We start from the raw sequence: 17306 nt of genomic DNA, 5'->3' as shown, positions 1-17306 counted from the left end.
GGAGTTAGCTAAAGACAGCTTAGTTATTTTAGAGTAATTGGGAGCTGAGGACGCTCAGGGTATGGCTCTGTGAAAAACAACTGCAGTGATGTGTTTTTTACTGTGTTGCAAAAGCAGCTGTTTTGCAAGCTCCGAGAACAGCAAGTCCCGGTAGAGCAGAGAAGGGTAAGCCTCGTGTCTGTATTCAAAAGTGAGAAGGATACATGGAAATCTAACAGGGTCAACCTAACTTTGACTGCTAAAGTACGAAGGAACAAAATACATACTCAGCTTATATGTGTGTAGAGGATCATGAAGTAGGGAGAAGTAGTCACTTCGGATTTGTGAAGAGAGTGGTGTTAAACTCACATTGTTTTCATCTCTGTAGTACCTGCTCTAGATAGGAGAATGTGGAATGCTTTTTAAGGAAACGTAGGAAGGCTTCAGCATAGCAGGACATGTTGATATTCTTGTCAGCCAAGCAGAATAATGCAGACTAAATTAAATTACTGCAGAGCACATGCATAGCTGGTTAAAAACCTGCAATTGAGGAGTAAATTCCCAGTTGTGTGCTTGACAGCCTGAGAACATTTCAGCTGTTTTGTTTCTAGGATCCATACTGCTCATGAGTTATCTTGCTGATGGCATAAGCCCACATTTGTACAATTGGTAGATGACAGCACAGAGATGGGGTGCAGGCACTTTGGAGAGTTAGGGATTAAAACTCAAAACGACTGTGCTTAATGGGAGATTTGGTCTGAAATTCAATATGGATACAAATATGGAGCAAAATGCTCTGAAGAGGAAATCAGTAGTCTGATACAATGTGCAAGTAAGAATGAACAATAGTACCTCAGAAAAGGAGCTTGTGCTGTAGGGACTCATAAAATAAGCAGAAGTAACAATGATGTTATCAAGATGGATTCCTGTGTTGTGAAAGAAAGTGAAAGAATGATTAATGAAGGAGAGTGATTTTCCTACTCTCCAGCATCAGGGGAGATTTATTTAGAGTATTGCTTTCAAAACAAATGTAAACACTAGGAGAAAGCCCCAGAAATGTAGTTCCAATTGCTAAGTGGTTTAGAAAATACAAAGCTCCAGAGAATGGTTTGCTTTATACAGAAAACAAAGAACACAGGGGGACAGGTGTTAATAAACAGTATCTGAGAAGTTTCCTATAGAGTGGGAGGTGACCTGTTGTTCTGAGAGCATAAAGAGGGTAGAACAACAAGCAACTGGGTGTGTTTTGCCACTGAGATAGATCAGCTAGAGGCTTGGTGTTGGTCAGGGTTATATAGAATTAGAGATTTTATTATGGGGTTTGTAAGGTATCTGGCTTTGGGGGTTTTCAAGAACAACTTAGGAATATCTGTCTGTAAGACAAAGAGTATGAAGGGCCAAGGTGTGACAGAAATTATTGAAGTAGTTGTGAACAAAGGAAAAGGCTTATGGGTTACTCTTTTCTGTAATGGTATAGAAGTTTATAGTCAGTAGGTCAGACATCCAGAAATAAAAAGCATCTGTAAAAGTAAGAGTGAAAATGGTAAAGGCTCTGTGCAACTGCTGCCAGAGTGAGAGAAAGCCTGGAAACCATTCCTAGCTGGACACAAACTGGTTTTCCTCCTTATGAAGAGCTCCCTGTCCTCAGCCCAGTAGGGCATACTTGTGGTTGGTACCACGCTGTGCACATTGAGGTGGACTCTGGATGGTCCTGAGCATCATCTGGAAGAACAATCTGTGGGAGGCCTTTGGAAAGTTTGTGTTTGAGGGCTGAACATCAAGTGGTGTTTGCCAGCACAGCCAGTAATGCTTGTTAGCTGCTTACATACCTGTCAAGGTCCTGCTCCCACAGCACCAGCGGATGGTGAGAGCTGACTGACCTGTGGTCTTTCTCTCTCCAAAAGGTCATTGAGCTGCGGCGGCCTCTTGACTCCAGGCTCGAGCACGTTGATTTTGAGTCCTTGTTTTCATCCCTCAGCGTGCGGCACCTGAGCAGGGTCTTCGCCTCCCTGCTCCTGGAAAGAAGGGTGATCTTCATTGCAGACAAGCTCAGGTACCCTCTTGCATTATTTTCAACAAAATGCTGCTAAGGAAGGAAGGCTGAGAAGGCTGCAGGCTCTGATCTCTTTGCCCTGTTCTTTTTTCTTCTCTGCTCTTTTCCAACTTATATCTGATGTAAGTAGGGCTGTAATTCCCAGGAGTGGGGCGCTCACTGTAATTTTACTTTGCAGCTTACAAGAAGTGAGCAGTTTCCCATCTACGGGGAAAAACAAATTCCCTATTCTCTGCATGGTTTCAGAGTGGAGCACTGGTACCGAGAAAGCAAAGCCTGTCTTGCTCCACGGTTCTGCAGTGTTCCCCACTGAGCTGTGCTGGATTTCCAGAGAGAAGGCTTCAGGCAGGGAGAGCTGTCCCTTCTGCTTTGTTCCCCGATGCCACAAGATTTGTTTCTGAAATCTTTTAAACTTCAGCTTGAATTTTAATATTGTTTTTTCCCTTAAGACTTCTTTCTTGCGAGGGATGAAAGTAAAAGATGCAGCAAGGGGAAATGAGACAGAGGACTTTCCCCTTCTATTTTTATGTGTGCTCAATTTGCTTTTTTTTTTTTTTTTTTTTTTAAATTTACTCTCTTAATTTAGAAAAATCGGCCCAGGTTTCTTTAAGATCTTGTGCAGCTGGTGGCTGGCAGCTCTCCAGCCCTCGAAGCACTTGAGGATTTAGGCAGGAGAGTTCGCCAGGGCTGGGGAAGGAAAAGCTGCTTGGATGAATAATGACACTTAGGAGCGAGCTCGGGTTTCAGGCACATACACTACCCCTAAGCTGTCTCTTTTCACAACTTACAGCCAACAGGCTGCAGCCATGGGACTGAGTGCCAGGGCAAAAGATGGGGAGGTTCCTTCTGCAGGAAAGCTAAGGGAAAAAAATCATGCTACAGGGCTCCAGGACTCCTCATGGCAGCTCAGCTCAGACAGAACGGCTGCAGAGAGGGGTGCTGGAGCATCACGGCAGCACAGCCCATTTGCAGTTTTTTGGCAGCCGCCTTGAGCTGGGGAGGGGAAAATTTAGTTTTTTATAATCACCGATATGTTGTATGCATAGATGTTTAGTGTTCTGGGTATTTAAGCCTTGTAAGGTATCAGAGCATTCAGGTTTGCGTTTGAAACAGAATTTATCCACTGTATATTTCCACAGAGTGTATATGATTTATGTTATAATTTATGATGACAGGCTTTGTTTTCTGAGGTTTTTCTCCTTCACTAAAGGATAAATTTTACATTCTGGGAAAAGCTATTAAGGACATTGTGATCTCTGTGAGGGACAGGGTGTTAAGAATGTATGGTAGGGTGCATGGCGTTGGATGTTTTGGTGTTTTTTTGCATTTTAAGTCATCACTTTAAAATGAACTTTCAGTCATCAGATCTCTTTGTACTGAATGTTTTTCTGACAGCACACGGTGTTCTGAGCAGTCTGTGTTATGGGATATCTTTCAATCGCTTCTATGGATTTGTTTTTTTCCTCTATCTTCTGTCAATACATACAGGATCTTCAGTAATGAATCAAGCTTCCTAGGCCTGTAAAAAAGAACAGGAGAAAGCATTGGGATCATACTTTCTAGAAGTTTCCAAATACAACACAAACGGCATTCTTCTGTGGGGAAAAAAAAGTCATATTTTAAAGATCTTGGGTACCGTAGGCCCAAATATCGATTGCTGTCTGCAAGGCTTTTAGTAAGTGGTGTGTTTGAGAAGACCTTGCTCCTAACATAAAGCAATTTTGGGATGGTCAGAATTTTTATTTTCCTTTCACAAAACAAGAATTTTCTTTGATTATCGTTGTGAAGAAAACCTTGAAAATGACTCTAAAGGACTGCAAAGGCTTGAAAAACAAAAAACAAAGGAAACAACCCTGAAAATGAAGTAAACTGTTGTGTTTTTAATCCAGGCAATGGCTTGAGTACGCAGGAGTGGAGAGTCTTTCGTAACTGAGAGGTCAACAATCTGTTGTATTTGTTGGTGGAAATTCCATGTTCTGAATGCTAACAGTTCTGTCGATATGAGGTCTTCTGTCCAAATGGTGCTTTTCCTGGGACAGGAACACATTGAACTCAATGAGTACTAAATCGTATTTACTTGAAGGGTGAAAACGCCAATTTCAGGAGAAAGAAAAGAAACATTTTTTGGCAATAGCTTAAGGGAAGGAAAAAAAAAAAAAAGCAACGATAAAAGCAGCTGCTCTGAACTGCTCAGGGGTTTGGAATGCTAGAAGTAATCCAGCTGAGATGGATTAGCGGGGCGAGTGCAGGTGACATGGTGAAAGATGCCTGATAAATGTAATTTGCAGTTCTTCATGTAGGCACTATCAATAACTATCTGTACGTGGCTGTAAGGTATGTATGGGTATGAGCAGTGGGGAAAATAATGCGTGCAATGTATTTGTGTCTCTTAATTGCTATCAAATCAGTCTCTGGGGAAGAGAGCTGAAAGGTCTTTTGCCAAATACTGTGTGAACTGTGAAATGTTTTGAAGCTGAGCCAAAAAAATGCATCTAACAAGTGTACAGCAAGTGAAATACTTTGTCTTTTCCATCTTAAGAATGAATGTTGAGTGTTTTTTAAAGACCTGTCAGTCCAACGCTTGGCAGCGGAAAAGGAAAGAATTTGGTATATTAGTTGTTTTTTTCTCTGTTGCTATGGAGACTGGAGTATACATTCGCTTGCAACCCAGGAAGAGTGACTGTGTTAAAACCGTGTTTAAAACTGATCTCTGTAGCCATGCCTGCCTTCATTTGCACTCATGCTTGGGGCATCAAAGGGCAGCATTTCGAAGGGCGTCTTCCAAACAAAAGTAGGCCGATGTTCCAAGGTGCATGGAGCTGGGCGGCTTTTGGTGCCCCGAGGGAGATGTGTTAGATTCATAGGACTTTGTAAATTGGAAAATGTACACGGGCTTCAAATCAAGGCATCCTTTTTCCAGATCTCCTCAAAAGCCTGTTGTGGATCTGAGCAACTCGAGCAATTGCATCCGCCCTTGCCAGAAACCACAGCTGTGTCAACAACACAAAGTGGCCATTGTTATCAAATGCAGATTTGAAGTAGAGTAGATACTTTAAATGTGGTCATCTCAAGAAAAGATTAAAAGCAGCCCTTTCCATGGGCTTCAAATGTGGTCTGATCTGTGCCTGTCAGCACAGCCTCCTGGATTTCTTGGTTTTGTGCTGTGGCTGGGGAGAAGCAGAAGCCCAACAGGGACATTTCCATGTCAGGTAATAGCACTCTCCTCCGAGACCCTTTTTGTTTGCTTCTTTGTGTGCACGAACCTCTCTTATTAATCAATCCCTGGGAGATGGTGGCCATCCCCACCCATGGTGGGACCCAGCATCACCCTGGTGGGTTTCGCCAAGTCACGGTCCGAGGTTTGGAAGCTCATGGGTCTCTCAAACATTGTGAACCAGTTCTGTGATCCGACATAAGTAAATCCAGATGTTATGCAGCGTCAGAAATCCAAAGGTGTTTGTAAAGTAAATCCTACTGTAGCAGAGCTTATAAAGAAATAAAAATAAGGTAATCAAGCCATGTTAAATCACAAAATGCCAGCCTATTTCCAGCAGTTTGGCTGGTGCAGAGACCAAAGGACTTACCAGCATTAAGCTCCAAAAGGCTGATTGATTCAACAGTATTTTTCAGAAATTTGGTAAGTGTGCCAAACCCAAGGAAAGATCAGCTAGCTGGACTTTTTAGCAGATGTGCTTGCTTTCAAAGCTGAAAAGCCTGTATTCGGTCTGCAATTTGGGAAGAAAATGATCAAATGATTTGCTTCCATATGCAGTACAGAATCAGAACTTTTTGGCTGTTACTGTATAGAGCCGGGAGTTGGACTCGATGTTCCCTATGGGTCCTTTCCAGCTTGGGATGTTCTATCATTCTTTCAAACTGATCAGGCTAACATTCTCCCTTAGAAGCTGTTTCATGTTGTCAGTGTCTTTTTAGAGCAAGTCAACCTAGTCTTGGAGCAAGTTTCCCCAGGAGAGGAAGAAGAGTTTCTGCGTGGTTGCAGCTGTTTTGTTCAGATTCCATATTGACCACCTCCGTACAAGGTGGCTACTGAGAAAAGCAACAGCTGTGTTTGCTTTTGCAAATGCACTTCTGTGTAGGATGCTGTGTGGTGGTAGGGCCTGTTGAATAAGCAAACAAGTTGCTGTGGTATCTTTGGTCTGATCAAGGAAGCGCTCAGCCAGGGAGATCTGAATGTCAGTCAATATCCAAATCAGCCCTATAGGGAGAGAGTATGACATGGTTCTTTGTGTCCTTGTGTCCTTTGATATTCTTTAGCCACTGTACTAGCAATAACTCAGTCACTGTCTCCTGCGAGCTCCTGTGCAAGGAGCACCAGAAATACAGCTCAGCCACGATCTGACAAGCTGTGAATGATCTTGACAGTGTTCTTTAGTATTTGGTGATATTTTAAGGATTTGCTGTTGAAACCAGAGGCCTTAAAAATAGAGTCTGTTCCTCATTTTGAACAGTTGTTAGTGAACTTTTGTAGCCTGAAATTAGTGCCTGGCACCCCCCAGACCACCCTGCTATCACACTGATAGACCTTTTAACTTCTGTTGGCACCTGGAGTGTTCCAAGCCCAACACATCACCCTGGATCAGTACTGTTCAAATGACAGCAGCCCTTGTGATGGCTGTAATGCATATGTGCTGGGATTTCAGGGTTTTGGTGGGAGTTTCAGGAGGGGCACTGTAGCTACCCAAAGGCATTGCCTGCCCTTTTGGTGTAAGAGCACTGGGAGAAGAAGCTGAGAGCTTACTGATTTAAATAGTGCCTTGAGTGTGTTGAACTGTCACAGTTGAGTTGAGAGACAAGCACATAGCACAAAAAGAGGCATCCAGCCTCTTGAATGGTGCCCAGAACTTCAGTGACCTTATTCACTTTCTACTCAGACAGGTATGTGCCATGCTGTGACTGTGGTGTGGTTCAGTCTCGGCTATTGCTGATGGCTGAAAAATACACACTTGCACAGATGGCATAAAAGGAATTTATCAGACTGAATTCTCTTGCGTGGATCAGCAATCTTGGCATGATTCGACGATCAGTTAGTGCTTTCTCAAATGTCTTATGTAGGAAAAAGAAAGAGCTTAGATTTGAGTCATTCTGAAGGTGCAAGGGGGTGCTGGGCTCCTGGCAAGCTGCAGCTTCCTGAGACTTCTCACAGAGGATATCTGGCTGAATCATGTGCAGAAGAGATGCTTCAGTGGTACCGCTCTGTGCCCACATCTGAACTGCTCTGCCTTCAAGGGAGGCTCACAGACCTCAACCCCAACAGTCCTCTGCAGTGGCAATTCCTTCTGTGGTGAGAAGTGTTTCAGAGCAGAGTGAAGTTTATCCTGGAGGTGAGGAGACAGCCACAGATGGAAAGTTGGAAGGGGAAGTGATCTGTTTTGCTTCCCACAGCACGGCACATACAACTTGCACAGCTCTGTGACTTTCTCTAACTGGACCTCAGCCATCTTTCCTCCCACTTAAGCTCTCACGTACCATGTGTAATCTGGAACTTGAGTGCAGGGCTGGAGGAAGAGCAAGCCACAGTAAATACACTGGGAGACAGCAGGCCATAGTATCTCAGTGTGCCATCAATAATCACATACCTCAGTTGCACACTGTTCTTCCCTGGAGCTGTCTGGAACCACAAAGGCTTTCTTGTTGTTCATGTGCTGTTAAGTGCCTTCTAGGCAGGTGAGTCAAATGTGCCTTCAAGATCAAGGGTTTGTGACAAGGTGAAACTGGTAACACTTCCACTTGGGTGTACATGTAGCACCACCATGAAGAAGACAGACTTTAAAGAGTGTCATTAATCTTGGGTGCACTCTTAAGATGGAACGTCTACTTTTGCTGCCTTTCCTTTCAGGTATGGCATTCATTAAAGCTACAAGGAAAGCAATCTGCTCTGATATTGGTCCCACATTTTTTCTGTGGGTGTTGGTTTGGGTTGGCTTTAGTTTTGCTTTTTTTGTGTGTGTGTTTGGTTGTTACACTGGGAAGGGAAAAGGATGCTCTGACAGCTTCCTGAGCAAGGATGGGAAACTGGCTTTGGTTTTCCTCTCTAAAGGTTTAGAGATAGTGGTCTGTGACACCAATTTTGAAAGGTTTTCCTTTGTTTTTATAGAGTACCACTTAAGACAAAACTCTGTGAGCACAGAGAAAATGGCATCTATCTTGAAAAGAGATGTCCTCAGCATGCACATCCCAGGGGTCCCTCCCAGGCACCCACTCCCTACCTGCTGCAGTCCTAGTACAGTTCCCACGTCAGGCACATTCCAGCCCCTCCTCTGGGATTTATCTCCAAAAAGTGTCATGTGGTTAATGATGTTTACTGCCTGCATTCTGCTGATGTCCCAGCAATCATAATCAAGCAATCATAATCATGTTCTGCTGAACTGAATGTATCTGCTGAAAGCCAGCCAGCTGCAGCCACGGCACTGCATTCAGCTCGTGTTAGCATTGCTGGGCAGGGATTTGCAGTCATCAGACTTCACTGGAGCAAGAGGAGCAAGCCCACACCCATCTCCCCCCTTCCCTCTCATTTCAAGTCAGCAATAAACTGCCAGATCCGGGTTGCTCGATGTGAGTTCCCCTGTGGAGTTTAATGCAAACCAGCTGCTGGCGTTTCCTAGCCACGTGGTTCCTCCAGGCTGCACCAGCCTTCTCCCCTCCTTCAGCCTTTGGGGCCTGGATGCTAGTAAAACAAGATGATGTTAGTTATTACACCATTTTTAGCGGTGAGCTTTCCTCCTCCCTCAATGCATGCAAGTGCTCCCAGACCCAGGGCAGATGGGTCACCGGTGCCCTGCAGGCAGCTCTGTGTGTGCCTGCAGTCGGCTGCTGGGGAGTCACTGGGGCTTCTGGCCAGGTCTTCCTGGGAGTTGACCACAGTGGCATTTAAAGCAAAGCTGCTGTGAGGGTTTGAAGGAGGAAGAAGGCATATTACAGTTCCCTGAGCCACATGCAGCACTGCATGGAGCCCAGCCACGTGCTCCCCTCCTTGGGTTTCACTTTCCTGTTTGCCGTGGTTCTGAGCAATCTTGGCGGGCTCTGCTGGCTGCAAACCTCCGTGTCCTCCTTCCTCTTTCACTCCAGCTTGGCACTGAGAACTGTCAGTGTGCCTAGGAGATGTAGGAAAGCATGCCATTGGCGTGGAGAGGGTTGCCCAAAGGCAAAGCAGGTGCAGTGCACAAGCTGAGGGGCAGGCTAGAGCATCCTGTTCTGGACAGCACAGCCCCTGTGCATTCAAACCTGTGGCTTTCCCATGGGAACAGTTGCAGAGGAATGCTGTGGGAGAATAAACTCATTTCTCCAATGAAGGGCAGTGGCACAGAAGGCCCCACATCCATGGGGTATTTCCTGTCAAGACGCTGGAGGGGCAAGGGTAGGTGTTCAGTGGGGTGGGTCTCTTGTCATGTGTGCATGGGGCACAATTATCCTTCCTAACCTGGGCTCCTGTCACAGGTCATTGCACCTGAAGTTGAAAATTGGGAACAGAAATCTGGGAATGTGCTTAGTAAATTATGGAGCTCACTCAGGGAATGACTGAAAGAACCCTTGTTGCCAGTGGGTGCCACTCACCTCCTGACTGATGCGCTGTTTTTCTGGGTTGTGCCTTGTTTTCCAGCACCCTCTCCAAGTGCTGCCATGCTACAGTGGCCCTCCTGTACCCCTTTACCTGGCAGCACACCTACATCCCCGTGCTGCCGCCTTCCATGATCGACATTGTGTGCTCGCCCACCCCGTTCCTCATCGGCCTGCTCTCCAGCTCCCTGCCCCGTCTGAAGGAGCTCCCGGTGGAGGAGGTGAGCCGTGCTTAACAGTGTTTCTTCCAGCAGGCTCAGCTGTCTTCTGGCCTAGAAAGGCTGCTGGGCATGTATGACTGTTTTTTTTAATGGCAGAGCTGAGGAGCGAGGAGTGATGGAAGAGGCTGGGATGGCAGGCTCTTCTTGTCCAGGCTGTTCTGTGGTTAGTGGTGAAGCTGCTAGAAAGCCACAACAAGGGCTCCTCTTGGCTCACCCTGGGTGCTCCCTCCAGCTGCTGCAGTGGTTAGGAGGAGCAGGGCCAGGGCTCAAGTGTTTCCTCTAGACCAGTTGTAGATGAAGATAAACTCTGATGACGGAAATAGTGATTTACTGCTTTCATTCTTTCTCTCTCATTCTTAGGTCCTTGTTGTTGACCTTGTGAATAACCGGTTTCTGAGACAGGTGAGTGGAACTATTTCACATCTTCCATGTTCTGTTTCATTTCTCCATCACACCTTACCTTGATTGGATTTGCTGACCTGCCTGTCTGGCTGCATTGCTTACTTCCCACAAAAAGTGGGGTGAGATTTGTGGTTAGAAGTGTTACAGTGATTGCTGTGTCCTCAGGTAGTATCACAGTCCCAAACCACAGATGCTGAGAACTGAATCACTGTGCTTTCTCTCTCTCTGTTTTTAAAGAGGGAAGGATGGCATTTGAGCACTGCAGGTCCTTCTCTGTCATCCTGAGGGCAGAGCTGAAAAGCGTCAGCTCAGTACTTGAGGCTCCCAGAAGGCCATGGCTTTCCCAGTCTGTTTCTCACAGACCCTGGCTGAGCAGGGATGCAGAATCATCACCTGATTATTTCTTTGTATCATTCCTGCTCCAGGAATGACGTCTGTGATTTCTTTTCCAGTCCTTGTACTGACTGAGTCACAAGTCGGAAGCTGGTAAATAGGGATCTAACTGCATGGACAAGATTGCCTGCTGATTTTTGCTTCCCTTCGTCATGGAGTGGAGATGGGTATTTAAGAGGAAAGCACAGACAACAGAACATGCTCCTGACCCTAGAAGTTAGCTTTGACCCTGAGCTCTTCCTCAAATGGCTGAGAAGCACTGGCTGCGTAGGTCTAACCCGTGCCTCAGTGGAGTGGGAGGAGAGCACCTCCTGCTGCGGGAAGCAGCACGTGGGCAAAGACCACTCCTTCAGTGCAGTGTTGGCTCACCAGCTCCCTGAGCTGCAGGAACTGCGTTTGCATCCTTTCAGCTGGCAGCAGATGTGGGGTCAAATGCTCCACCTCGCACCTCTCCTTGAGAAACATAAGCTGAGTCACATTTTGTCAGCAGGAGCTGGTGAGAGCTCACACACACAGGCAGTTCCTGGCTTCGGTTGCTCTGCGGGAATTGTTGAGCCTCCTTAACGCGATCGGCGTCTGAGTACAGCCAGGCGAGCGGCTGCGCCTGCCTGGCTGCACGCCAGCATTGTTCAGCTCAGCCTTTTTCATGGTGCTGGGAGGGCTCACAGGCAGATGGATGTGCCCTGCCAGGTAGTCTCCAGGTTGGACATCTGAATTCTCACAGGCTAGAGTAGTATTTGGGCAAAGACATCCTCCTCGCCTGCTTCTCCACGTTTTGACAGGAAGGTGCTGGGAAAGTGCCCAGTGTATCACCCTTTCCTTCTCCACACCGTTTGCTTTTAGTGCTCTCCCTGCCGTGTCAGAAACTAGATAGGACATAACCCAGGAGCTGGCCGTGTCCTGGCCCCAGGCCCTCAGGAGGTGGCTGTTTCTGTTTTGCAGATGGAAGATGAGGACTCCATCCTGCCCCGAAAGCTGCAGGTCGCCTTGGAGCACATTTTGGAGCAGAGGAACGAGCTGGCAAGTGACAAAGAGGAGGGCTCTGTGAATGGCAAGCAGGGTAAGGCACAGCGCTGTTCAGGTCAAACCACTTCTCTCCCTGCCCTTTTTGTTCACTTCATTCACTTCTTAGAGGAAAGCTACGTTCATACTGAGTTTAGTTCCACAGAAACTAGAGTAGGTCAGGATGTTGCTTGAAGCTTCATTAAATGTTCCATCTCACTGGAAACATTTCTCATTGTGCAAAGATAAACAGTGCTTATCCCCTTCCTGGCTTTGTCCCTCCTTTTCGTGTGGCTCCAGGGACTATCACTCATCCTTCCCGGTGAGGATTACACAGGCTCTCTGCTGCTGACCAATGAAGGAGGCAGACTCCTCCAGTGAACGGTCTGCACACATAGCACAGGGCTGAGGCATCTGTTTGAGAGGCACTGAGGGCATATCCTAGTTGAGAAGGAGCTGAGACAAAGCTGGTTTACTTCCAAAATAATAGCAGCCCAGTCCTTTTCTGTTTGTACCCAAGGCTGGTATGGCTTTGTGTATACAAATGAGTAACAGAGAACACATTTTTTCCTAGCACATCCTTATGGTGTTGTCTTCACTGCTGCCTCTTGCTCCTCTCCTCAGAGACCAGCCCTTTGAACGAGGTGGTGTCTGAGGCCTTTGTCCGTTTCTTTGTGGAGATCGTGGGCCACTACTCCCTCTTCCTGACCCCCAGCGAGCGGGAGGAGCGGACTCTGCAGCGTGAGGCTTTCCGCAAGTCCGTCTCTTCCAAGAGCCTCCGGCGCTTCCTGGAGGTCTTCATGGAGACTCAGATGTTCGGGGGCTTCATCCAGGAACGGGAGCTGCGGAAGCAGGGAGTCAGAGGTGAGGGGCTCTGCCAGGGCTCTGTGTTCCTGGAACCTCTGCTGTCACTTGCAGGAGGGGCAGGAGATGCCACCAGCTCCAGCAGCATGGGCTGAGGCTGCAGTGCCTGTGCAGGGGCCGTGCCGGTTTAGGTGATGGGAAAGCTGTTGGAGTGGGTCCAGAGGAGGGCCACAAAGTTGAATAGAGGGCTGGAGCATCTCTCCAATGAGGGCAGGCTGAGAGCTGGGGCTCTGCAGAAGAGAATGCTCTGGGGGGACCTTATAGCGGGCTTCCTGTACGTGAAGGGGGCCTACAGGAATGCTGGGGAGGGACTTCTTATAAGGGCATGTAGCAACAGGATGAGGGAAAATGGCTTTAAACTGGAAGAGGATTTAGACTAGATATGAGAAAGCAATTTTTTACTATGAGGATGGTGAGATACTGGAACAGGTTGCCCAGTGAGGTTATGAATGCCACCTCCATGGAAGGATTCAAGACCAGGCTGGATGGGGCTTTGAGCAACCTGGTCTAGAAGGATCTGTCCCTGCCTATAGCGGGGAGTTGGAACTACATGATCTTAAAGGTCCCTTCCAACCCAAACCATTCTATGATTCCATGATTCTGTAAGTGCTGGTGCAGGCTGTGTTGGTAGCAGAGTAAATGGAGGTTTTGTCTCTCCCTTTGTAAGACAGAAAAATCAGTCAGCCTTACGGTGGTGGGGAGGAGGTCGTAGCAGGGCTTATGTGCTGGAAGTCCTGCAGCCAAGGACCAGAGCTCCTGTCCTGCGTGTGCACTCAGTGAGTTGGGGAGGCTGGGTACACTGTTCCTTTGTACAAGTGTACTGGTAAGCTAGGAGAATGTGTTTTCAGATGCACTCTCTTTTATTTATAGGACAGCAAAATAAAAGTTGTTGACTTCCTTTTTCCTGCAGGTCTGTTTGAGGTACGGGCTCAGGAGTACCTGGAAACACTTCCCAGTGGGGAGCAGAGTGGAGTCAATCGGTTCTTGAAAGGACTTGGTAAGGAACCAGCAAGACTACTGGCTTCTCACAGAGCTTGTTCTTGTTGCCTTGAGATTTGGCAGCAGAGGAGCTCCTGACGGGTAGCAGGGCTCTGTTAACAAGTGAGTCCTGAAGTGGTTAGTGCCTAGCCATGTATCCCAGCTTCTGATGTGCTGTTGGTCTGCCTCCAGCCTGGAGGCTGGGGAGAATCAAAATGTGGGCTCTGAGCTATGTGTATCCTAAAGGATACAGGTAGATGTGAGGTGGAAACTGAGTAAACAGTGACTCAGGAGAGGTAAAAGCAGTTTCTGCTGGGATGAGCAACACATTCTCCTTAGACTTCAGGTTTTCTGTGAAGGGTCAATGGTGGGAATTGCCCAGGAGCATCCTAAGGCTGAATCATAGAATCACAGAATCCTTAGAGTTGGAAGGGACCTTTAAAGGCCATCTGGTCCAACTTCCCTGCAATGAATAGGGACACCTACAGCTAGATCAGGTGGCTCAGGGCCTGATCCAGCCACACTTTGAAAGTCTCCAGGGACAAGGCATCAACTACATCTTTGGACAACCCATTCCAGTGCTTCACAATCCTCATTGTAAAAGACTTTTTCCTTATATCCAACGTAAATCTCCCCTCTTTAATCTTGAAGCCATTTCCACTTGTTCTGTCACCACACACCCTGCTAAAGAGTCCTTCCCTTCTTTTCTGTAGCTTCCCTTTGGAAAATGAAAGGCTGCTCTCAGGTCACCTTGCTGCCTCTCTTCTCCAGGCTGAACAGCCCCAGATCGCCCAGTGTGTCCTCACTTGGGTGAGGATCATTTCATTCCATCCCTTGGATCATGTTTCTGGCCCTCCTCTGGACTCTGCTCCAACAGATCCATGTCTCTCCTGTACTGAGGACTCCATATTTGGACTCAGTACTCCAGATGAGATCTCACCAGTGCAGAGAAGAGGGGCAGGATCACCTCCCTTGCCCTACTCACTGCACTTCTTTTGACACGGCCCAGGATGTGGTTGACCTTCTTGGCTGTGAGAGCACATTGCCAGCTCATGTTCAGCTTGCCATCCACCGGTACCCCCAGATCTTTTTCGGCAGGGCTGTGTTTAATCCTTTCATCCCCCAGCTTGTATTGGTATTGGATGTTACCTTGACCCAAGTGCAAGTTCTTGTATTTGGAATTGTTGAACTTCATGAGGTTCACCTGAGCTCACTGCTCAAGCCTGCCTAGATCCCTCTAGATGGCATCTCATCCCTTTGGTGTGTTGACTGCACCCCACAGCTTGGTGTCATCAGCAAATTTGCTGAGGGTGCACTTGAGCCCACTGTCAGTATCACTGATGAAGATATTAAAGAGTGTCGGTCCGAGCACCGATCCCAGGGAGACTCCACTCATCACTAATCTCCATCCAGACATTGTGCAATGGACCACCACCCTTGCACTCAATCCTGCAGCCATTTCTTCCTGCATCAAACAGTATCAAATCTTATCTTTCCAATTTGGAGAGAAGATGCTGTGGGGTACTGTGTCAGAGGCCTTACTAAAGTCCAGATAGACGACACTGGTGGCTCTTCCCTTGTCCACTGATGCAGTGACACCATCATAGAAGGCCACTAGGTTTTAGAATTTGCCCTTGGTGAAGCCACACTGATTCTCCCATATCATCTCCCTGCCTTCCATGTGCCTGAGCATAGCTTCCATGAGGATCTCCTCCACGATCTTTCCTGGCACAGAGATGAGACTGACAGGTTGGTAATGTTGCCTTTATTCCAGTCACCAGGGTCTTCACCTGATTGCCACGACTTTTCAAATATCATAGAGAATGGCTTGGCAAATACATCAGCCAATTCCCTGAGGACCCTGGGATGCATCTCACTGTGACCCATAGATTTGTGGATGTTCAGGTTCCTCTGGTGGTCACGAACCTGATCTTTGCTTACAGTAGGAGGAGTGTTGCTTCTTGAATTCTCTCCTACCAAACCAAATATTTAAGGGCTGTGTGACAAGCAATTATCAGAGAAGACCAAGGCAAAAGAAGTTAAGTACTTCACCCTTCTCCTTGTCTGTTGCTACCAGCCTGCCTGTTTCACTCGCTAGGAGGAGTATGCCCTCTTGGACTTCCTTTTCTGGTTGAGATATCTGTAAAAGCCTTTCTTCTTGTTCTTGGTATCCCTTGCCAAGTGTAGTTCAAGCTGGGCCTCAGCTTTCCTGACCCAATCCCTACATAGCCTACCAACTTCCTTATACTCTTCCCACAGTACCTGTCCCTGTTCCCACTGCTTGTGCATTTTCTTCTTGCTTGAATCCATTTTGAATTGTAGAGTTCTAGTAATGAGAGCTCCAGACCAAGATTAGAAGTTCTTGGTTGAACACCATGGCTAAGAGATCCTCAGACCTTGAGTATTTCGTGACCATTTAAGGAGAAGCATTGTCCATGAGACTGGTGGCCTTGCCTCTTAAGCATGTAACTTAGCTAAGTGAGCTCAGTAATACCTTCTCCTTCCAAGTCTGCTGGACAAATGGGGTCTAGGTGGTGTGCTTGGAGGCCCGCAGGGCCCCAGGCTGCAGTGCCGCTCCCAGGCTATGGTCAGGGCTGTGCCTGTGCTGCAGGCACCTGCTTCCAACTTTGCAGGGTGACGGGTTGGGTAAGGACCTGGGGCTGGCAGACACAGCGTTTCTCTGTACAGGTTTGCTGGGACGGTAGCAGGGAGTGACACTTATTTTGCTTGTCACTGTGGGAAACCCTTTTTCCTTTCTCCATCTATTCAGGCAGCAAAATGAAATTCCTCCACAAAAAGTAAAGAGCGGAGCACATCCTCATTCCACAGAAGAGAATGGCTTTACCATTTAACATCAACAAATCAGATGTATCCACCATTCCCATTTGACCTGCTCCTAGAGGCCCGCAGCCTTGGGCAAGCTGACCGTGGCCAGGACGCGCTCACACAGACGTGCAGTGCCACAGGACAATGTGACAGCAGTGGGGCTGCTGGGACAGGTCTCTGGATATCGACAGTACTATGCACTGGACCAAGCACTCTGAACTCTGCATTAGCACGTTGTAGACAGCCCAGCAGATCGGATCCCTTAGCTAATCAGTTCTTCGTTTTGCTGTATTTTTCTATTTATATTGGGGTTAGAACAAATATTAACCGATGCCTCTCGCCCTGCCTCCTCCCCGCCTGGTGCTGCAGGACGGCGGTGGGACTGCCACAGGACTGAGCTGGCAGAGCTTGAGCACCGAGGATGGGAGCAATGGAGTTGTGTGGACCTGTCTCTGCAGTGCAAAGATGCTGAGAACTGCAGGGATTATATGGACTGATGAGGAGGAGCTTCTGAGGGTGAGAGGGAACCACTAAACCTACTGAGGATGTGATCAGCCTGCCAGCTGCCAGGCTGGCTGCATCGGGTCCTGGCACGAGGAGGGTCTTTTCCTTATGCAGCATAATTAAAAGTGAGTGGTTTAAAAGGTGTGCAGCCCCTGGGGTGTCTTTGTGGTGTGTCTGCCACCTGCCTTTATGGACTGGAGGAGACATCTAGTGGCTGAGCCCTTGGCTTGGCCATGCCTGCATGCTCTGGAGCCCGATGACCTTGTACCCTCACCCAAGCTGCGTGCATAGAGAGCCTGAGGATGAGCTCAGCTGCGGGGTCTGGCTGTGGAGACTCCCGTCAGGCCGAGCAGGTTCTCCTCTGGTGACATCTCAGTGGCATTAGAAAGCATTCTAACACTGGGTAAGCTGCTGAGGCTCTCCACAGGCCTGGGGCTGGCTGAAGCTGAGAGGAAAGAAATCCCTCAATGGTCCTCAGTCCTCAATGCAGGACTGAATGGAGATCTCCT

The 17306-nt window shown here is 47.6% G+C and overlaps 1 protein-coding gene across 4 annotated transcripts in view; it reads left to right on the top strand.

Moving 5' to 3' along the window:
- DENND2A (DENN domain containing 2A) overlaps window positions 1-16940 on the top strand; it is a 56643-nt gene extending 39703 nt beyond the window's left edge. For all 4 annotated transcript variants that reach the window (XM_042889891.1, XM_042889893.1, XM_042889892.1 and 1 more), the window contains 7 exons: window positions 1884-2032; window positions 9651-9828; window positions 10189-10230; window positions 11566-11683; window positions 12250-12489; window positions 13400-13486; window positions 16238-16940. In XM_042889891.1, coding sequence (XP_042745825.1) covers window positions 1884-2032; window positions 9651-9828; window positions 10189-10230; window positions 11566-11683; window positions 12250-12489; window positions 13400-13486; window positions 16238-16269 — 846 coding nt within the window. In that variant the 3' untranslated portion in view covers window positions 16270-16940. The remainder of the gene's footprint in view (window positions 1-1883; window positions 2033-9650; window positions 9829-10188; window positions 10231-11565; window positions 11684-12249; window positions 12490-13399; window positions 13487-16237) is intronic.
- Window positions 16941-17306: the final 366 nt, after the last annotated feature.

This window comes from Lagopus leucura, unplaced genomic scaffold (assembly GCF_019238085.1).
Source record: "Lagopus leucura isolate 7727_CA_CO unplaced genomic scaffold, USGS_WTPT01 Super-Scaffold_100159, whole genome shotgun sequence".
In the NCBI taxonomy this organism is placed as follows: domain Eukaryota; kingdom Metazoa; phylum Chordata; class Aves; order Galliformes; family Phasianidae; genus Lagopus; species Lagopus leucura.
The sequence above is the reverse complement of the archived record's forward strand: the minus strand, read 5'-3'. Positions and strand labels throughout refer to the sequence as shown.